This window comes from Oncorhynchus clarkii, chromosome 26, assembly GCF_045791955.1.
Source record: "Oncorhynchus clarkii lewisi isolate Uvic-CL-2024 chromosome 26, UVic_Ocla_1.0, whole genome shotgun sequence".
In the NCBI taxonomy this organism is placed as follows: domain Eukaryota; kingdom Metazoa; phylum Chordata; class Actinopteri; order Salmoniformes; family Salmonidae; genus Oncorhynchus; species Oncorhynchus clarkii.
This window is the reverse complement of record NC_092172.1, coordinates 33470824-33485434: the sequence shown is the minus strand read 5'-3', so window position 1 is coordinate 33485434 and position 14611 is coordinate 33470824. Positions and strand designations below refer to the sequence as shown.

Sequence of the window (14611 nt, the reverse complement as noted above, 5' to 3'; positions counted from 1 at the left end):
GCATACCCCCTCATCCCAACCCATATGAAACACTCTGAAATACCTGCATACCCTCTCATCCCAACCTATATGAAACACCCTGAAATACCTGCATACCCTCTCATCCCAACCTATATGAAACACCCTGAAATACCTGCATACCCTCTCATCCCAACCCATATGAAACACCCTGAAATACCTGCATACCGTCTCATCCCAACCTATATGAAACACCCTGAAATACCTGCATACCCTCTCATCCCAACCTATATGAAACACTCTGAAATACCTGCATACCCCCTCATCCCAACCCATATGAAACACTCTGAAATACCTGCATACCCTCTCATCCCAACCTATATGAAACACCCTGAAATACCTGCATACCCTCTCATCCCAACCTATATGAAACACCCTGAAATACCTGCATACCCTCTCATCCCAACCTATATGAAACACTCTGAAATACCTTCATACCCTCTCATCCCAACCCATATGAAACACTCTGAAATACCTGCATACCCTATCATCCCAACCTATATGAAACTCCCTGAAATACCTGCATACCCTCTCATCCCAACCTATATGAAACACTCTGAAATACCTTCATACCCTCTCATCCCAACCCATATGAAACACTCTGAAATACCTGCATACCCTATCATCCCAACCCATATGAAACACAATGAAATACCTGCATACCCTCTCATCCCAACCCATATGAAACACTCTGAAATACCTGCATACCCTCTCATCCCAACCTATATGAAACACCCTGAAATACCTGCATACCCTCTCATCCCAACCTATATGAAACACTCTGAAATACCTTCATACCCTCTCATCCCAACCCATATGAAACACTCTGAAATACCTGCATACCCTCTCATCCCAACCCATATGAAACACCCTGAAATACCTGCGTGGTCCAAAGGCCCATATCCGGTCCACAGCGTTCCTCCACTTCCTCCCCTGCAGCAGGACCTCCAACCTGCTCTTCAGCACCATCAGGGCATCTAGGGTCCAGGTACTCATGTCCAGGGTCCTCCCCTCCCTCTGGGCCTGACCTGCCTGCTCCAGGGTCCGGATCAAGTCAGCACTACCCTCCAGTAAAAGAGTCACCTCTACACAACACAGGACACTTTTTGATCAGGATCAGAGCCCAGATTTACAAAACTTTCTTAAGAAGACATTTCTTCTTAACTGCCATTTCCCCATTAACTATAGACATAAGAAGAAAGTTAAGCAAAGTTGCTATTCCTCAAAAAAGGCTATTGGAAATGTTCTTGCTCTGTTTCTTATGTTTCTCCTTAAGCAAAATGTTAAGGGCTTCCTATAGTCAGTATAGTTCCTTACAGTGCCCAAGATGGCATAGCAGTTCAGACGTATTTTTGTCCTCGTCCTGTCGTGTATATAAATATATAGATATATTTACAACTTTTTTTTTTCACATACATTTTGTAATTTTCCAAAAACTCATCTTCAGAACACTCTCCTGCAATCCGCTTCACCAATTTATATTTATATAAAAAAGTATTATTTACCTCAGATCTGTAATCCTCCGAGAGGCTAGCCAGAAATTAGCCAGAAGCTAGCCGGGAGCTAGCCAGAAGCTGGTCCAGAAGCTACTCTGAAGCTGGTTCAGAAGCTAGTTAGCTTATTTACTGGCTAATCGTTAGTACTCAGCTAACCACGGTTTGTGGTCATCGGCTGTCCTTTGGCTCGAGAATCTATCGCCAGTTTTGTACGGCGCGGTGCAGCGCAGCGCGGCTCGGCTCGGAACATACCGGATTTCGGCCGCTGGCTCTGGACATCCATACCTGGATCTCACAGCTAGCTAGCTGCTATCCGTGTGACTATCGGCTTTCGTTGATTCCGGAGCTAACATCAATTGTTCCGGAGCTAGCCAGCTGAAGAGTTCCATCAATCACTCCTGGGCTGCAGTCACCTATCCGGACCCGTTTTACTGCCTACGCGGAGCCCCACCGGGCCTTCACAGTTGGACTGCCGACGGTGTCTACCCGAGGGAATTGTCCGGCTGGCTCCTCCGGCGCAACGTTGCCTGGGCGCCCATCTGCGGCCTGCTAGCCGTTGGCTATCTTATCGGCTGCTATCTGAATAGACAATCGGACAATTTTTATTTTATTTTATTTATTTATTTTTCTTCTTGGGCCTCTATAACTATATATATTGTTTTTATTTTTGTTGTTGTTGTGTGATTTGGATTAATCCCCTCTACCACACGGAAACCCACTAATCTACTGACGAAACTCAAGAGTTGGCTAATAACAGACCTCCATTCTATGCTAGCTTGCTCCTATGCTAGCTTGCTACCGATTTAGCTGTCTAAATCGCCGTGACCCCCAACCAACCTCTACACTCACTGGACCCTTTTGATCACTCGACTGAGCATGCCTCTCCTTAATGTCAATATGCCTTGTCCATTGCTGTTCTGGTTAGTGTTTATTGGCTTATTTAACTGTAGAGCCTCTAGTCCTGCTCATTATACCTTATCCAACCTATTAGTTCCACCACCCACACATGCAATGACATCTCCTGGTTTCAATGATGTTTCTAGAGACAATATCTCTCTCTTCATCACTCAATACCTAGGTTTACCTCCACTGTATTCACATCCTACCTTACCTTTGTCTGTACATTATACCTTGATGCTATTTTATCGCCCCCAGAAACCTCCTTTTACTCTCTGTGCCAGACGTTCTAAACAACCAATTCTTATTGCTTTTAGCCGCACCCTTATTCTACTCCTACTCTGTTCCTCTGGCGATGTAGAGGTGAATCCAGGCCCTGCAGTGCCTAGCTCCACTCCTATTCCCCAGGCGCTCTCTTTTGACGACTTCTGTAACCGTAATAGCCTTGGTTTCATGCATGTTAACATTAGAAGCCTCCTCCCTAAGTTTGTTCTATTCACTGCTTTAGCACAATCTGCCAACCCGGATGTTCTAGCTGTGTCTGAATCCTGGCTTAGGAAGACCACCAAAAATTCAGACATTTTAATTCCAAACTACAACATTTTCAGACAAGATAGAACTGCCAAAGGGGGCGGTGTTGCAATCTACTGCAAAGATAGCCTGCAGAGTTCTGTCCTACTATCCAGGTCTGTACCCAAACAATTTGAACTTCTACTTTTAAAAATCCACCTCTCTAAAAACAAGTCTCACCGTTGCCGCCTGCTATAGACCACCCTCTGCCCCCAGCTGTGCTCTGGACACCATATGTGAACTGATTGCCCCCCATCTATCTTCAGAGCTTGTGCTGCTAGGCGACCTAAACTGGAACATGCTTAACACCCCAGACATCCTACAATCTAAACTTGATGCCCTCAACCTCACACAAATTATCAATGAACCTACCAGGTACCTCCCCAAAGCCTTAAACACGGGCACCCTCATAGATATCATCCTAACCAACTTGCCCTCTAAATACACCTCTGCTGTTTTTAACCAAGATCTCAGCGATCACTGCCTCATTGCCTGCATCCGTAATGGGTCAGCGGTCAAACGACCTCCACTCATCACTGTAAAACGCTCCCTGAAACACTTCAGCGAGCAGGCCTTTCTAATCGACCTGGCCGGGGTATCCTGGAAGGATATTGATCTCATCCCGTCAGTAGAGGATGAAAAATGCCTTCCTAACCATCTTAAATAAACATGCCCCATTCAAGAAATTTAGAACCAGGAACAGATATAGCCCTTGGTTCTCCCCAGACCTGACTGCCCTTAACCAACACAAAAACATCCTATGGCGTTCTGCATTAGCATCGAACAGCCCCCGTGATATGCAGCTGTTCAGGGAAGCTAGAAACCATTATACACAGGCAGTTAGAAAAGCCAAGGCTAGCTTTTTCAAGCAGAAATTTGCTTCCTGCAACACTAACTCAAAAAAGTTCTGGGACACTGTAAAGTCCATGGAGAGTAAGAACACCTCCTCCCAGCTGCCGACTGCACTGAAGATAGGAAACACTGTCACCACTGATAAATCCACCATAATTGAGAATTTCAATAAGCATTTTTCTACGGCTGGCCATGCTTTCCACCTGGCTACTCCTACCCCGGTCAACAGCACTGCACCCCCCACAACAACTCGCCCAAGCCTTCCCCATTTCTCCTTCTCCCAAATCTGCTCAGCTGATGTTCTGAATGAGCTGCAAAATCTGGACCCCTACAAATCAGCCGGGCTAGACAATCTGGACCCTTTCTTTCTAAAATTATCTGCCAAAATTGTTGCCACCCCTATTACTAGCCTGTTCAACCTCTCTTTCGTGTCGTCTGAGATTCCCAAAGATTGGAAAGCAGCTGCGGTCATCCCCCTCTTCAAAGGGGGTGACACTCTTGACCCAAACTGCTACAGACCTACAGTGCCTTGCGAAAGTATTCGGCCCCCTTGAACTTTGCGACCTTTTGCCACATTTCAGGCTTCAAACATAAAGATATAAAACGGTATTCTTTTGTGAAGAATCAACAACAAGTGTGACACAATCATGAAGTGGAACGACATTTATTGGATATTTCAAACTTTTTTAACAAATCAAAAACTGAAAAATTGGGCGTGCAAAATTATTCAGCCCCTTTACTTTCAGTGCAGCAAACTCTCTCCAGAAGTTCAGTGAGGATCTCTGAATGATCCAATGTTGACCTAAATGACTAATGATGATAAATACAATCCACCTGTGTGTAATCAAGTCTCCGTATAAATGCACCTGCACTGTGATAGTCTCAGAGGTCCGTTAAAAGCGCAGAGAGCATCATGAAGAACAAGGAACACACCAGGCAGTTCCGAGATACTGTTGTGAAGAAGTTTAAAGCCGGATTTGGATACAAAAAGATTTCCCAAGCTTTAAACATCCCAAGGAGCACTGTGCAAGCGATAATATTGAAATGGAAGGAGTATCAGACCACTGCAAATCTACCAAGACCTGGCCGTCCCTCTAAACTTTCAGCTCATACAAGGAGAAGACTGATCAGAGATGCAGCCAAGAGGCCCATGATCACTCTGGATGAACTGCAGAGATCTACAGCTGAGGTGGGAGACTCTGTCCATAGGACAACAATCAGTCATATATTGCACAAATCTGGCCTTTATGGAAGAGTGGCAAGAAGAAAGCCATTTCTTAAAGATATCCATAAAAAGTGCCGTTTAAAGTTTGCCACAAGCCACCTGGGAGACACACCAAACATGTGGAAGAAGGTGCTCTGGTCAGATGAAACCAAAATTGAACTTTTTGGCAACAATGCAAAACGTTATGTTTGGCGTAAAAGCAACACAGCTCATCACCCTGAACACACCATCCCCACTGTCAAACATGGTGGTGGCAGCATCATGGTTTGGGCCTGCTTTTCTTCAGCAGGGACAGGGAAGATGGCTAAAATTGATGGGAAGATGGATGGAGCCAAATACAGGACCATTCTGGAAGAAAACCTGATGGAGTCTGCAAAAGACCTGAGACTGGGACGGAGATTTGTCTTCCAACAAGACAATGATCCAAAACATAAAGCAAAATCTACAATGGAATGGTTCAAAAATAAACATATCCAGGTGTTAGAATGGCCAAGTCAAAGTCCAGACCTGAATCCAATTGAGAATCTGTGGAAAGAACTGAAAACTGCTGTTCACAAATGCTCTCCATCCAACCTCACTGAGCTCGAGCTGTTTTGCAAGGAGGAATGGGAAACAATTTCAGTCTCTCGATGTGCAAAACTGATAGAGACATACCCCAAGCGACTTACAGCTGTAATCGCAGCAAAAGGTGGCGCTACAAAGTATTAACTTAAGGGGGCTGAATAATTTTGCACGCCCAATTTTTCAGTTTTTGATTTGTTAAAAAAGTTTGAAATATCCAATAAATGTCGTTCCACTTCATGATTGTGTCCCACTTGTTGTTGATTCTTCACAAACAAATACAGTTTTATATCTTTATGTTTGAAGCCTGAAATGTGGCAAAAGGTCGCAAAGTTCAAGGGGCCGAATACTTTCGCAAGACACTGTATACCTATCCTACCATGCCTTTCTAAGGTCTTCGAAAGCCAAGTCAACAAACAGATTACCGACCATTTCGAATCTCACCATACCTTCTCTGCTATGCAATCTGGTTTCAGAGCTGGTCATGGGTGCACCTCAGCCACGCTCAAGGTCCTAAATGATATCTTAACCGCCATCGATAAGAAACAATACTGTGCAGCCGTATTCATTGATCTGGCCAAGGCTTTCGACTCTGTCAATCACCACATCCTCATCGGCAGACTCGACAGCCTTGGTTTCTCAAATGATTGCCTCGCCTGGTTCACCAACTACTTCTCTGATAGAGTTCAGTGTGTCAAATCGGAGGGTCTGCTGTCCGGACCTCTGGCAGTCTCTATGGGGGTGCCACAGGGTTCATCAATGAGGTCGCTCTTGCTGCTGGTGAGTCTCTGATCCACCTCTACGCAGACGACACCATTCTGTATACTTCTGGCCCTTCTTTGGACACTGTGTTAACAACCCTCCAGGCAAGCTTCAATGCCATACAACTCTCCTTCCGTGGCCTCCAATTGCTCTTAAATACAAGTAAAACTAAATGCATGCTCTTCAACCGATCGCTACCTGTACCTACCCGCCTGTCCAACATTACTACTCTGGACGGTTCTGACTTAGAATACGTGGACAACTACAAATACTTAGGTGTCTGGTTAGACTGTAAACTCTCCTTCCAGACCCATATCAAACATCTCCAATCCAAAGTTAAATCTAGAATTGGCTTCCTATTTCGCAACAAAGCATCCTTCACTCATGCTGCCAAACATACCCTTGTAAAACTGACCATCCTACCAATCCTCGACTTTGGCGATGTCATTTACAAAATAGCCTCCAATACCCTACTCAACAAATTGGATGCAGTCTATCACAGTGCAATCCGTTTTGTCACCAAAGCCCCATATACTACCCACCATTGCGACCTGTACGCTCTCGTTGGCTGGCCCTCGCTTCATACTCGTCGCCAAACCCACTGGCTCCATGTCATCTACAAGACCCTGCTTGGTAAAGTCCCCCCTTATCTCAGCTCGCTGGTCACCATTGCATCTCCCACCTGTAGCACACGCTCCAGCAGGTATATCTCTCTAGTCACCCCCAAAACCAATTATTTCTTTGGCCGCCTCTCCTTCCAGTTCTCTGCTGCCAATGACTGGAACGAACTACAAAAATCTCTGAAACTGGAAACACTTATCTCCCTCACTAGCTTTAAGCACCAACTGTCAGAGCAGCTCACAGATTACTGCACCTGTACATAGCCCACCTATAATTTAGCCCAAACAACTACCTCTTTCCCTACTGTATTTTATTTATTTATTTTGCTCCTTTGCACCCCATAATTTTTATTTCTACTTTGCACATTCTCCCATTGCAAATCTACCATTCCAGTGTTTTACTTGCTATATTGTATTTACTTTGCCACCATGGCCTTTTTGCCTTTACCTCCCTTATCTCACCTCATTTGCTCACATAGACTTGTTTATACTGTATTATTGACTGTATGTTTGTTTTACTCCATGTGTAACTCTGTGTTGTTATATGTGTCGAACTGCTTTGCTTTATCTTGGCCAGGTCGCAATTGTAAATGAGAACTTGTTCTCAACTTGCCTACCTGGTTAAATAAAGGTGAAATAAAAAATAAATAAAATAAATAGTCTGACAACAACAAACACACCCTCACCAACTCAACTCTCTCTCACCTTCGGGTAGTGGTATGGCCCGTACCCCCACGGTGGCCTGTCTGTTGGGGGTGGTGAGGGTCACCAGGCCGCTGGGGTCCAGGTGCAGGGTGTCTGACTCTTTCACCTGGTGGATCACAGCCACCTAGAGACACACACACACACACACACACACACACACACACACACACACACACACACACACACACACACACACACACACACACACACACACACACACACACACACACACACACACACACACACACACACACACACACACACACACACACACACACACACACACACACACACACACACACACGAGAGTCAGGTTAGCTACTGCAAATAGACTGCTGCTGCCTCTTCAATTGTAGCACACTACTAATATATGGGGTGTAGTTTGAGATGTCAACAGATCAGATATAAGATAGACACACACACCACACCCTCAACGTACACACACACCTTCTGTTGTTTCCCCAGGTCTTCATTGACCATGTCCACTTTGGGTGGTCTGATCACGGTCTCTCTGAATGGGATGATAGGCTTGGAGGCACTGATCTCAATCTTGGCAAACCTGGACGATGAGAAGAACACAGAGAATCAGATGTAGGGTTCCCAAAACTGGTACATTTCCACAAATTCCTGGGTTTTCCAGAAATCCCACTAGGAAGATTCCTGGAATCAGGCAGAAATAAGCAGAAATTCCTCCATCCAGGATTTCTGGAAAAGCTGGAAAAGTTACAAAGATGTGTAGTGAGAAGGAGATGGAATACTCACATGCAGCAACACAAATGAAGTTGGCGTCCCTGAGTAAGAGCAAGTAGGACAACCCATGCATTGTAAATGTGCTGTATTACTGGGTACGAGAGCCAGAACAAACTCAACAGAATACTATACATAAAGACACATTGGTCTCTTAAGAGAGCGCTGGAAACTTTCACGTCTGCCTTTTTATTTTCCAAAACAATAACACCTGTCAGATATTATTAGGCACTCCTGTCCATGCTGAGCCAAGCACAGCATATTTATATCATCTGTCATAGCTCACCTTGCGCGTGCACACACACACACTACACACACACACACACACTACACACACAAACACACTACACACGTCTGCTTCTTCAATCTTTCTAAACCACAGGAGGAGGATGAGGGAAATATAGCAGCTTCTATTCAGATACAAATGACTGTGATGGAAAGGTTGCTGGTTCGAATCCCCAAGGTGAAAAGAATCTGTTGATGTGCCCTTGAGCAAGGTACTTAACCGTCATTGCTCCTGTAAGTCACCCTAGATAACGTCTGCTAAATGATTAAAATGATTTTAAAAATATAGATAAAAAAAAACGACCAAGAATGCTACATTAAGTGGGGGGTGAACTTGATCCTAGATCTGTACCTCCGTTTTCTGCCTAATGAACACAACCCTGTGCTGGTGAGGCCAAGCTTCAGGTCTGGTTCTCCCATAAAATGACGTCATTAGGTTATCACTGCTGAAACACTCAGAGGAATACAGAGAGGGTCACTTTAGGATAAGAAAATAAGTGTGCTTCCCAAATGGCACCCTATTCCTGTAGTGCTCTACTTTAGACCAGGGCCCATAAAGCTCTGGTCAAAAGAAGTGCATTACATCGGGAAAATGGTTCCATTTGGGACACTGTCTGTCACTACCTGTGGAGAAAGAAGAGGTGATGTATCTCTCCGGCTGCCAAGACCAACAGCCAAGTACTGTCAAAGTTTATTGACACAAACAGGCAATCCCTGTTTGTGGGTTCATCCTAAACTGGCTGTGTGTGTGTGTGTGTGTGTGTGTGGGCTGAGAGACGTCACGACTTCCGTCCACACTACCAGAACCAGCTCATCACGTTACCCATCGTGTGACGTTATAAACACGCACACTCTCTCACAAACGTGCGCAAACACACACACACGCACATGCTCTCTTTCTCACACACACACACACACACACACATATATATATATATATAATCCAGTTAGAGTCAGTCCATACAAAAACAGGGCAGAAAACAAGTCATCCTCTCCCCCTTCCACTCTCTCCATTCCTCCCTCTTTCTCTCCCTCTCTCTCCTTCCTCTCTCACTGATGTTTAGTAGAAGCATCTCAGAAGCGCTGGAGCGTTCCCTGAATCCAATGTAGACAGCAGACTGTGTGGTTGTTTGACGATGGGGGTTATTCTGGGTGCTGTGGGTGTTCGTTGTTTCTTTAAATCTCACTAAGACTTGGAATGCATCCCAAATGGCACCCCACTACCTATATAGTGCACTCCTTTAGACCAGAGCTCTAAATGGATGTAGTTCTGTCCTTGAGCTGTTCTGGTCTATTTAATGTTCTGTATTATGTCATGTTCTGTGTGAACCCCAGGAAGAGTAGCTGCTGCTTTTACAACAGTTAATGGGGATCCTAATAAAATACCAAAAGGGTCCTGGTCAAAAGAAGTGCACTATGAAGGGAATAGGATGCCATTTGGATTAGAATGTGTTCTTCCAACAGAGCAGACGCACTCTGAACGATGCTTCCAGACTTATTACTAATTTAGCTAAACATTGTCAACTCCTCAAGCAGGGAGATATGACTTATTCAGTGGGAGAGGAGAAACACACACACCCAGTAATCAAGCAGGGAGATATGACTTATTCAGTGGGAGAGGAGAAACACACACACCCAGTAATCAAGCAGGGAGAGATTACTTATTCAGTGGGAGAGGAGAAACACACACACCCAGTAATCAAGCAGGGAGATATGACTTATTCAGTGGGAGAGGAGAAACACACACACCCAGTAATCAAGCAGGGAGATATGACTTATTCAGTGGGAGAGGAGAAACACACACACCCAGTAATCAAGCAGGGAGATATGACTTATTCAGTGGGAGAGGAGAAACACACACACACAGTAATCAAGCAGGGAGATATGACTTATTCAGTGGGAGAGGAGAAACACACACACCCAGTAATCAAGCAGGGAGATATGACTTATTCAGTGGGAGAGGAGAAACACACACACCCAGTAATCAAGCAGGGAGAGATTACTTATTCAGTGGGAGAGGAGAAACACACACACCCAGTAATCAAGCAGGGAGATATGACTTATTCAGTGGGAGAGGAGAAACACACACACCCAGTAATCAAGCAGGGAGAGATTACTTATTCAGTGGGAGAGGAGAAATACACACACCCAGTAATCAAGCAGGGAGATATGACTTATTCAGTGGGAGAGGAGAAACACACACACCCAGTAATCAAGCAGGGAGATATGACTTATTCAGTGGGAGAGGAGAAACACACACACCCAGTAATCAAGCAGGGAGAGATTACTTATTCAGTGGGAGAGGAGAAATACACACACCCAGTAATCAAGCAGGGAGATATGACTTATTCAGTGGGAGAGGAGAAACACACACACCCAGTAATCAAGCAGGGAGATATGACTTATTCAGTGGGAGAGGAGAAACACACACACCCAGTAATCCGGTGCTAGACAGAAACAAAACTAATACATAACCAGACCAACTAGACCTGATGAAGATCACCCTATTCCATGTGTAGTGGATAACTACCTTGTCCCTGGGCAAAAGTAGTGCACTACATGGGGAATAGAGTCAAATTTGGGACGTACCAGTTGTCTGTTTGTGTGTCTTGAATAAATCAAAGAGTTGAGGACATTCATTATTTTTTATCACTAACTCACACGGCGTTGAAGATATTGGTGTCCCCCAGATGACAACCTATGGGCCCTGGTTAAAAGTAAGTAATCAAGCCTTGGATAAGTCTGCCTCGTCTGAGCCAGAACGGCCCATAGCTGCTCCTGTTCAAAAGTAGTGCACTTGGGGAACATGTTGTCAGTTGAGACGCAGCCTATGAGTCTCCATCCTGAACACTGTTGATTTACAGCCTCGTTTAGGAACCCTCTCCTTCTAATCATTTGGACATTTCTCCAATGCATCGTGAGTTGGAAAACCATAACTGTGCATACAGGAAATTGTTTTATTGCTGCGGCATTGTAATCTAGAGGTGATTTGGAGCCACTGTAACTATGGCTGCGTGTGTGTGTAGTGTGTGGTTTTGTGTGTACATGTTGCCTACATTATCAGGACCAGAATGTCCTGACAAGGTAAGATAGTATTTTATTTGTCAGGACTTTTTAGGCGTAAGGGTTGGGGGGGAAATGGATTTTGAATGGAAATACATATTTACACCCAAAAAGTCCAGATAATTCACATGAGAAAAGCTGTGTTGTGTGTGTGTGTGTATTAGTGAGCAGAAATAAACACGTTTGCCTGGTTCACCCCAGCTTTACCTTGGTCAGGATCAGATGGCCCACTTTCCAGGGCAGCGAGACGACCCTGGCGCTGTTTAGGCTTCAGAATCCTGGTGCTGTGACGTCACAGTCCCATGTGCCACACAAGTGGCTAAAACGGGCTCGACCTCTTACTGAGCTAGAGAGGGAATGGCCATGGGCCAGTCTGCTTGTGTGTGTTGTTGTGATGTCACAACGGGGTCAGTCGGCATTCACAGCCAACACGGTTCCCCTTCCTCTGTCCTGCCCTGCTCTTTGCCCGACTAGCTGACTGACTGGCATATTTTCAAACATAGAATAAGAATTGCAGTCATCCCCTGATTAAATGCAGTGGGGACCACAGAGATGGAACACAAAGACAAAAATTGTTCTCTCTCTACGGCTGGGACTGTTATTCACCAAACAGGAGAATACAAGGTAATTCTAGTGTTTCACCTGCCTGGGTGACATAATCAGGCTGGCCTGGACTATTTGTAAACATAGAATTACACTTACTAGACGGGATCCAGTCCCTGGATGCCCTGTCATTCTGGCTGGTTTAGGACTGTTTCTAAATCACCCTGTGTTATCTTCCAGGGGGAAAGCTGTAAAGATCCCTGAGACTCTTTATAAATCTGGTCAGTGTGTTTGAGTTAGCAACAATCATGTTGATCTTATAAGAACGTTAGTCAGGAAATGAATGTGTGTGTGCGTGTGTGTGTGTGTGCCTGCAAGTGTAATGCTGTAATATAATTGATAACTTCGATTCCTCCAAAGGTTGTACTGAGAGTAAGTTCATTGAAACATGAAAATTATGTTTTAGTGTAGTCCAATGTTGATAAACTACATGTTGACCGTTTCCCTAACTTTCTGTGTCCTTGGCCCAATCCATAACGTGTTAACCAATGTAGCCATCGATCATTATGTTGTGGGAGGATTACCAGTTTGACTGATTGGCTGAATGAAAGGTCCTCTCATCAATACTCTGTCTTCTACATTGATAAGTTATACAGATGAACTGAGTGACAAGGACAACGTATGCAGATAGATGCAGATTTAGTTAGTACCAAGGTTACACCGAAGGACATGTCATCTCTAATTCCCATTCATTCTTCTGGGGAATTAATGCTTTAGGACTGTGGATATTCACCATTAGCGATGTAAAATTCCAGTTATTAAATTCCCAAGTTTCCCAGAAATCCCAATTCCCTCATGATTTCAATAATCTCCCAAATATTTATCTGAACATACTAATGTATGTTAAAGAGATAACGCACCTGAACATCTATATACATGTACAACTATATTGAGGCCTGCACATTTGTCCCACTGCAACACACTGCATGTCATTTGCATGCAGTGACACTGCATGTCATTTGGGACACAGGCCTAGACTTCACTGTACTTTGTATCACTTTCAAAGTATCAAAGCATATGGAAATCTTTGATTTATGGAGTTATGAAAACTCCATTTGAAATAAAGCTGTGAAATATCTATTTTGATGTGTTCACACATCTCCCCACCTCACACCTCCAACATGTTGATGTGGGGCTCTTTCATACCGTCCCTGGGGGGGGTGCGTCACTTGAGTGGGTTGAGTCACTGATGTGATCTTCCTGTCTGGGTTGCCCCCCTAGTCTGGGTTGCCCCCCCCTAGTTTTTCCTAGCCACCGTGCTTCTACACCTGCATTGCTTGCTGTTTGGGGTTTTAGGCTGGGTTTCTGTACAGCACTTTGAGATATCAGCTGATGTACGAAGGGCTATATAAATACATTTGATTTGATTTTGATTTCTTTATGTACTATACACATAGATAATACAGGATCTTTGCAGGACTGGACTGATAAATGCTACATTTAATTTTTTATTTTACCTTTATTTTACTAGGCAAGTCAGTTAAGAACAAATTCTTATTTTCAATGACGGCCTAGGAACAGTGGGTTAACTGCCTGTTCAGGGGCAGAACGACAGATTTGTACCTTGTCAGCTCGGGGATTTGAACTTGCAACCTTTCGGTTACTAGTCCAACGCTCTTACATTCACATGTGTGGGTGGTCTTACAACAGCTTTAGGTATTGATTATGAACAATACATAGACATAGGACCTGATCCCTCAACATCAGAGGGAGGCTGGTGAGAGTTTAGTTTATGGCAGGGGTGGAGGGCAACTGGTCTTAGGATGCAAATGAAATTAGCTGTATTTAACATCTCTGTACGGAACTCTTTAAACCCCTCCTCTCTCTCTCTCTCTCTTTCGCTCTCTCTCACCATCTCTTCTAATATGACATGATCAGAGTGGAGAAGAGACATCTAAATACAGCATCTCCAGTCAATAATCACACATGACTTTTTATAGAGAGAGAGACACCCACTCTCAGTCAGAAACATTACACACACACAGAATCATCATGTCAATCATCAGTGTGTGAGACTGGGCCAGACGGTGTAAAAACTGAGTCATCTCAAACTGAGCCGTCTGCTGCTCATCTACACTCTGTTACAGGGCGTCTGGTCAACATGTCACTACTATTGACTAGATTTCAAATCACAGACAGACAGACAAAGAAAGATAGATAGATACAGCCATAAAGACTGACTGACAGACCTCTCTGTGCAGAGCTCA

General features: G+C 44.4%; 1 protein-coding gene across 3 annotated transcripts in view; it reads right to left on the bottom strand.

The window, feature by feature from the left end:
* Positions 1 to 14611, bottom strand: part of LOC139385059 (elongation factor like GTPase 1) — a 103873-nt gene that overhangs the window by 21335 nt on the left and 67927 nt on the right. For all 3 annotated transcript variants that reach the window (XM_071130103.1, XM_071130106.1, XM_071130104.1), the window contains exons 18-20: positions 8154 to 8265; positions 7707 to 7830; positions 899 to 1103 (exon numbers count right to left, since the gene is read on the bottom strand). In XM_071130103.1, coding sequence (XP_070986204.1) covers positions 899 to 1103; positions 7707 to 7830; positions 8154 to 8265 — 441 coding nt within the window. The remainder of the gene's footprint in view (positions 1 to 898; positions 1104 to 7706; positions 7831 to 8153; positions 8266 to 14611) is intronic.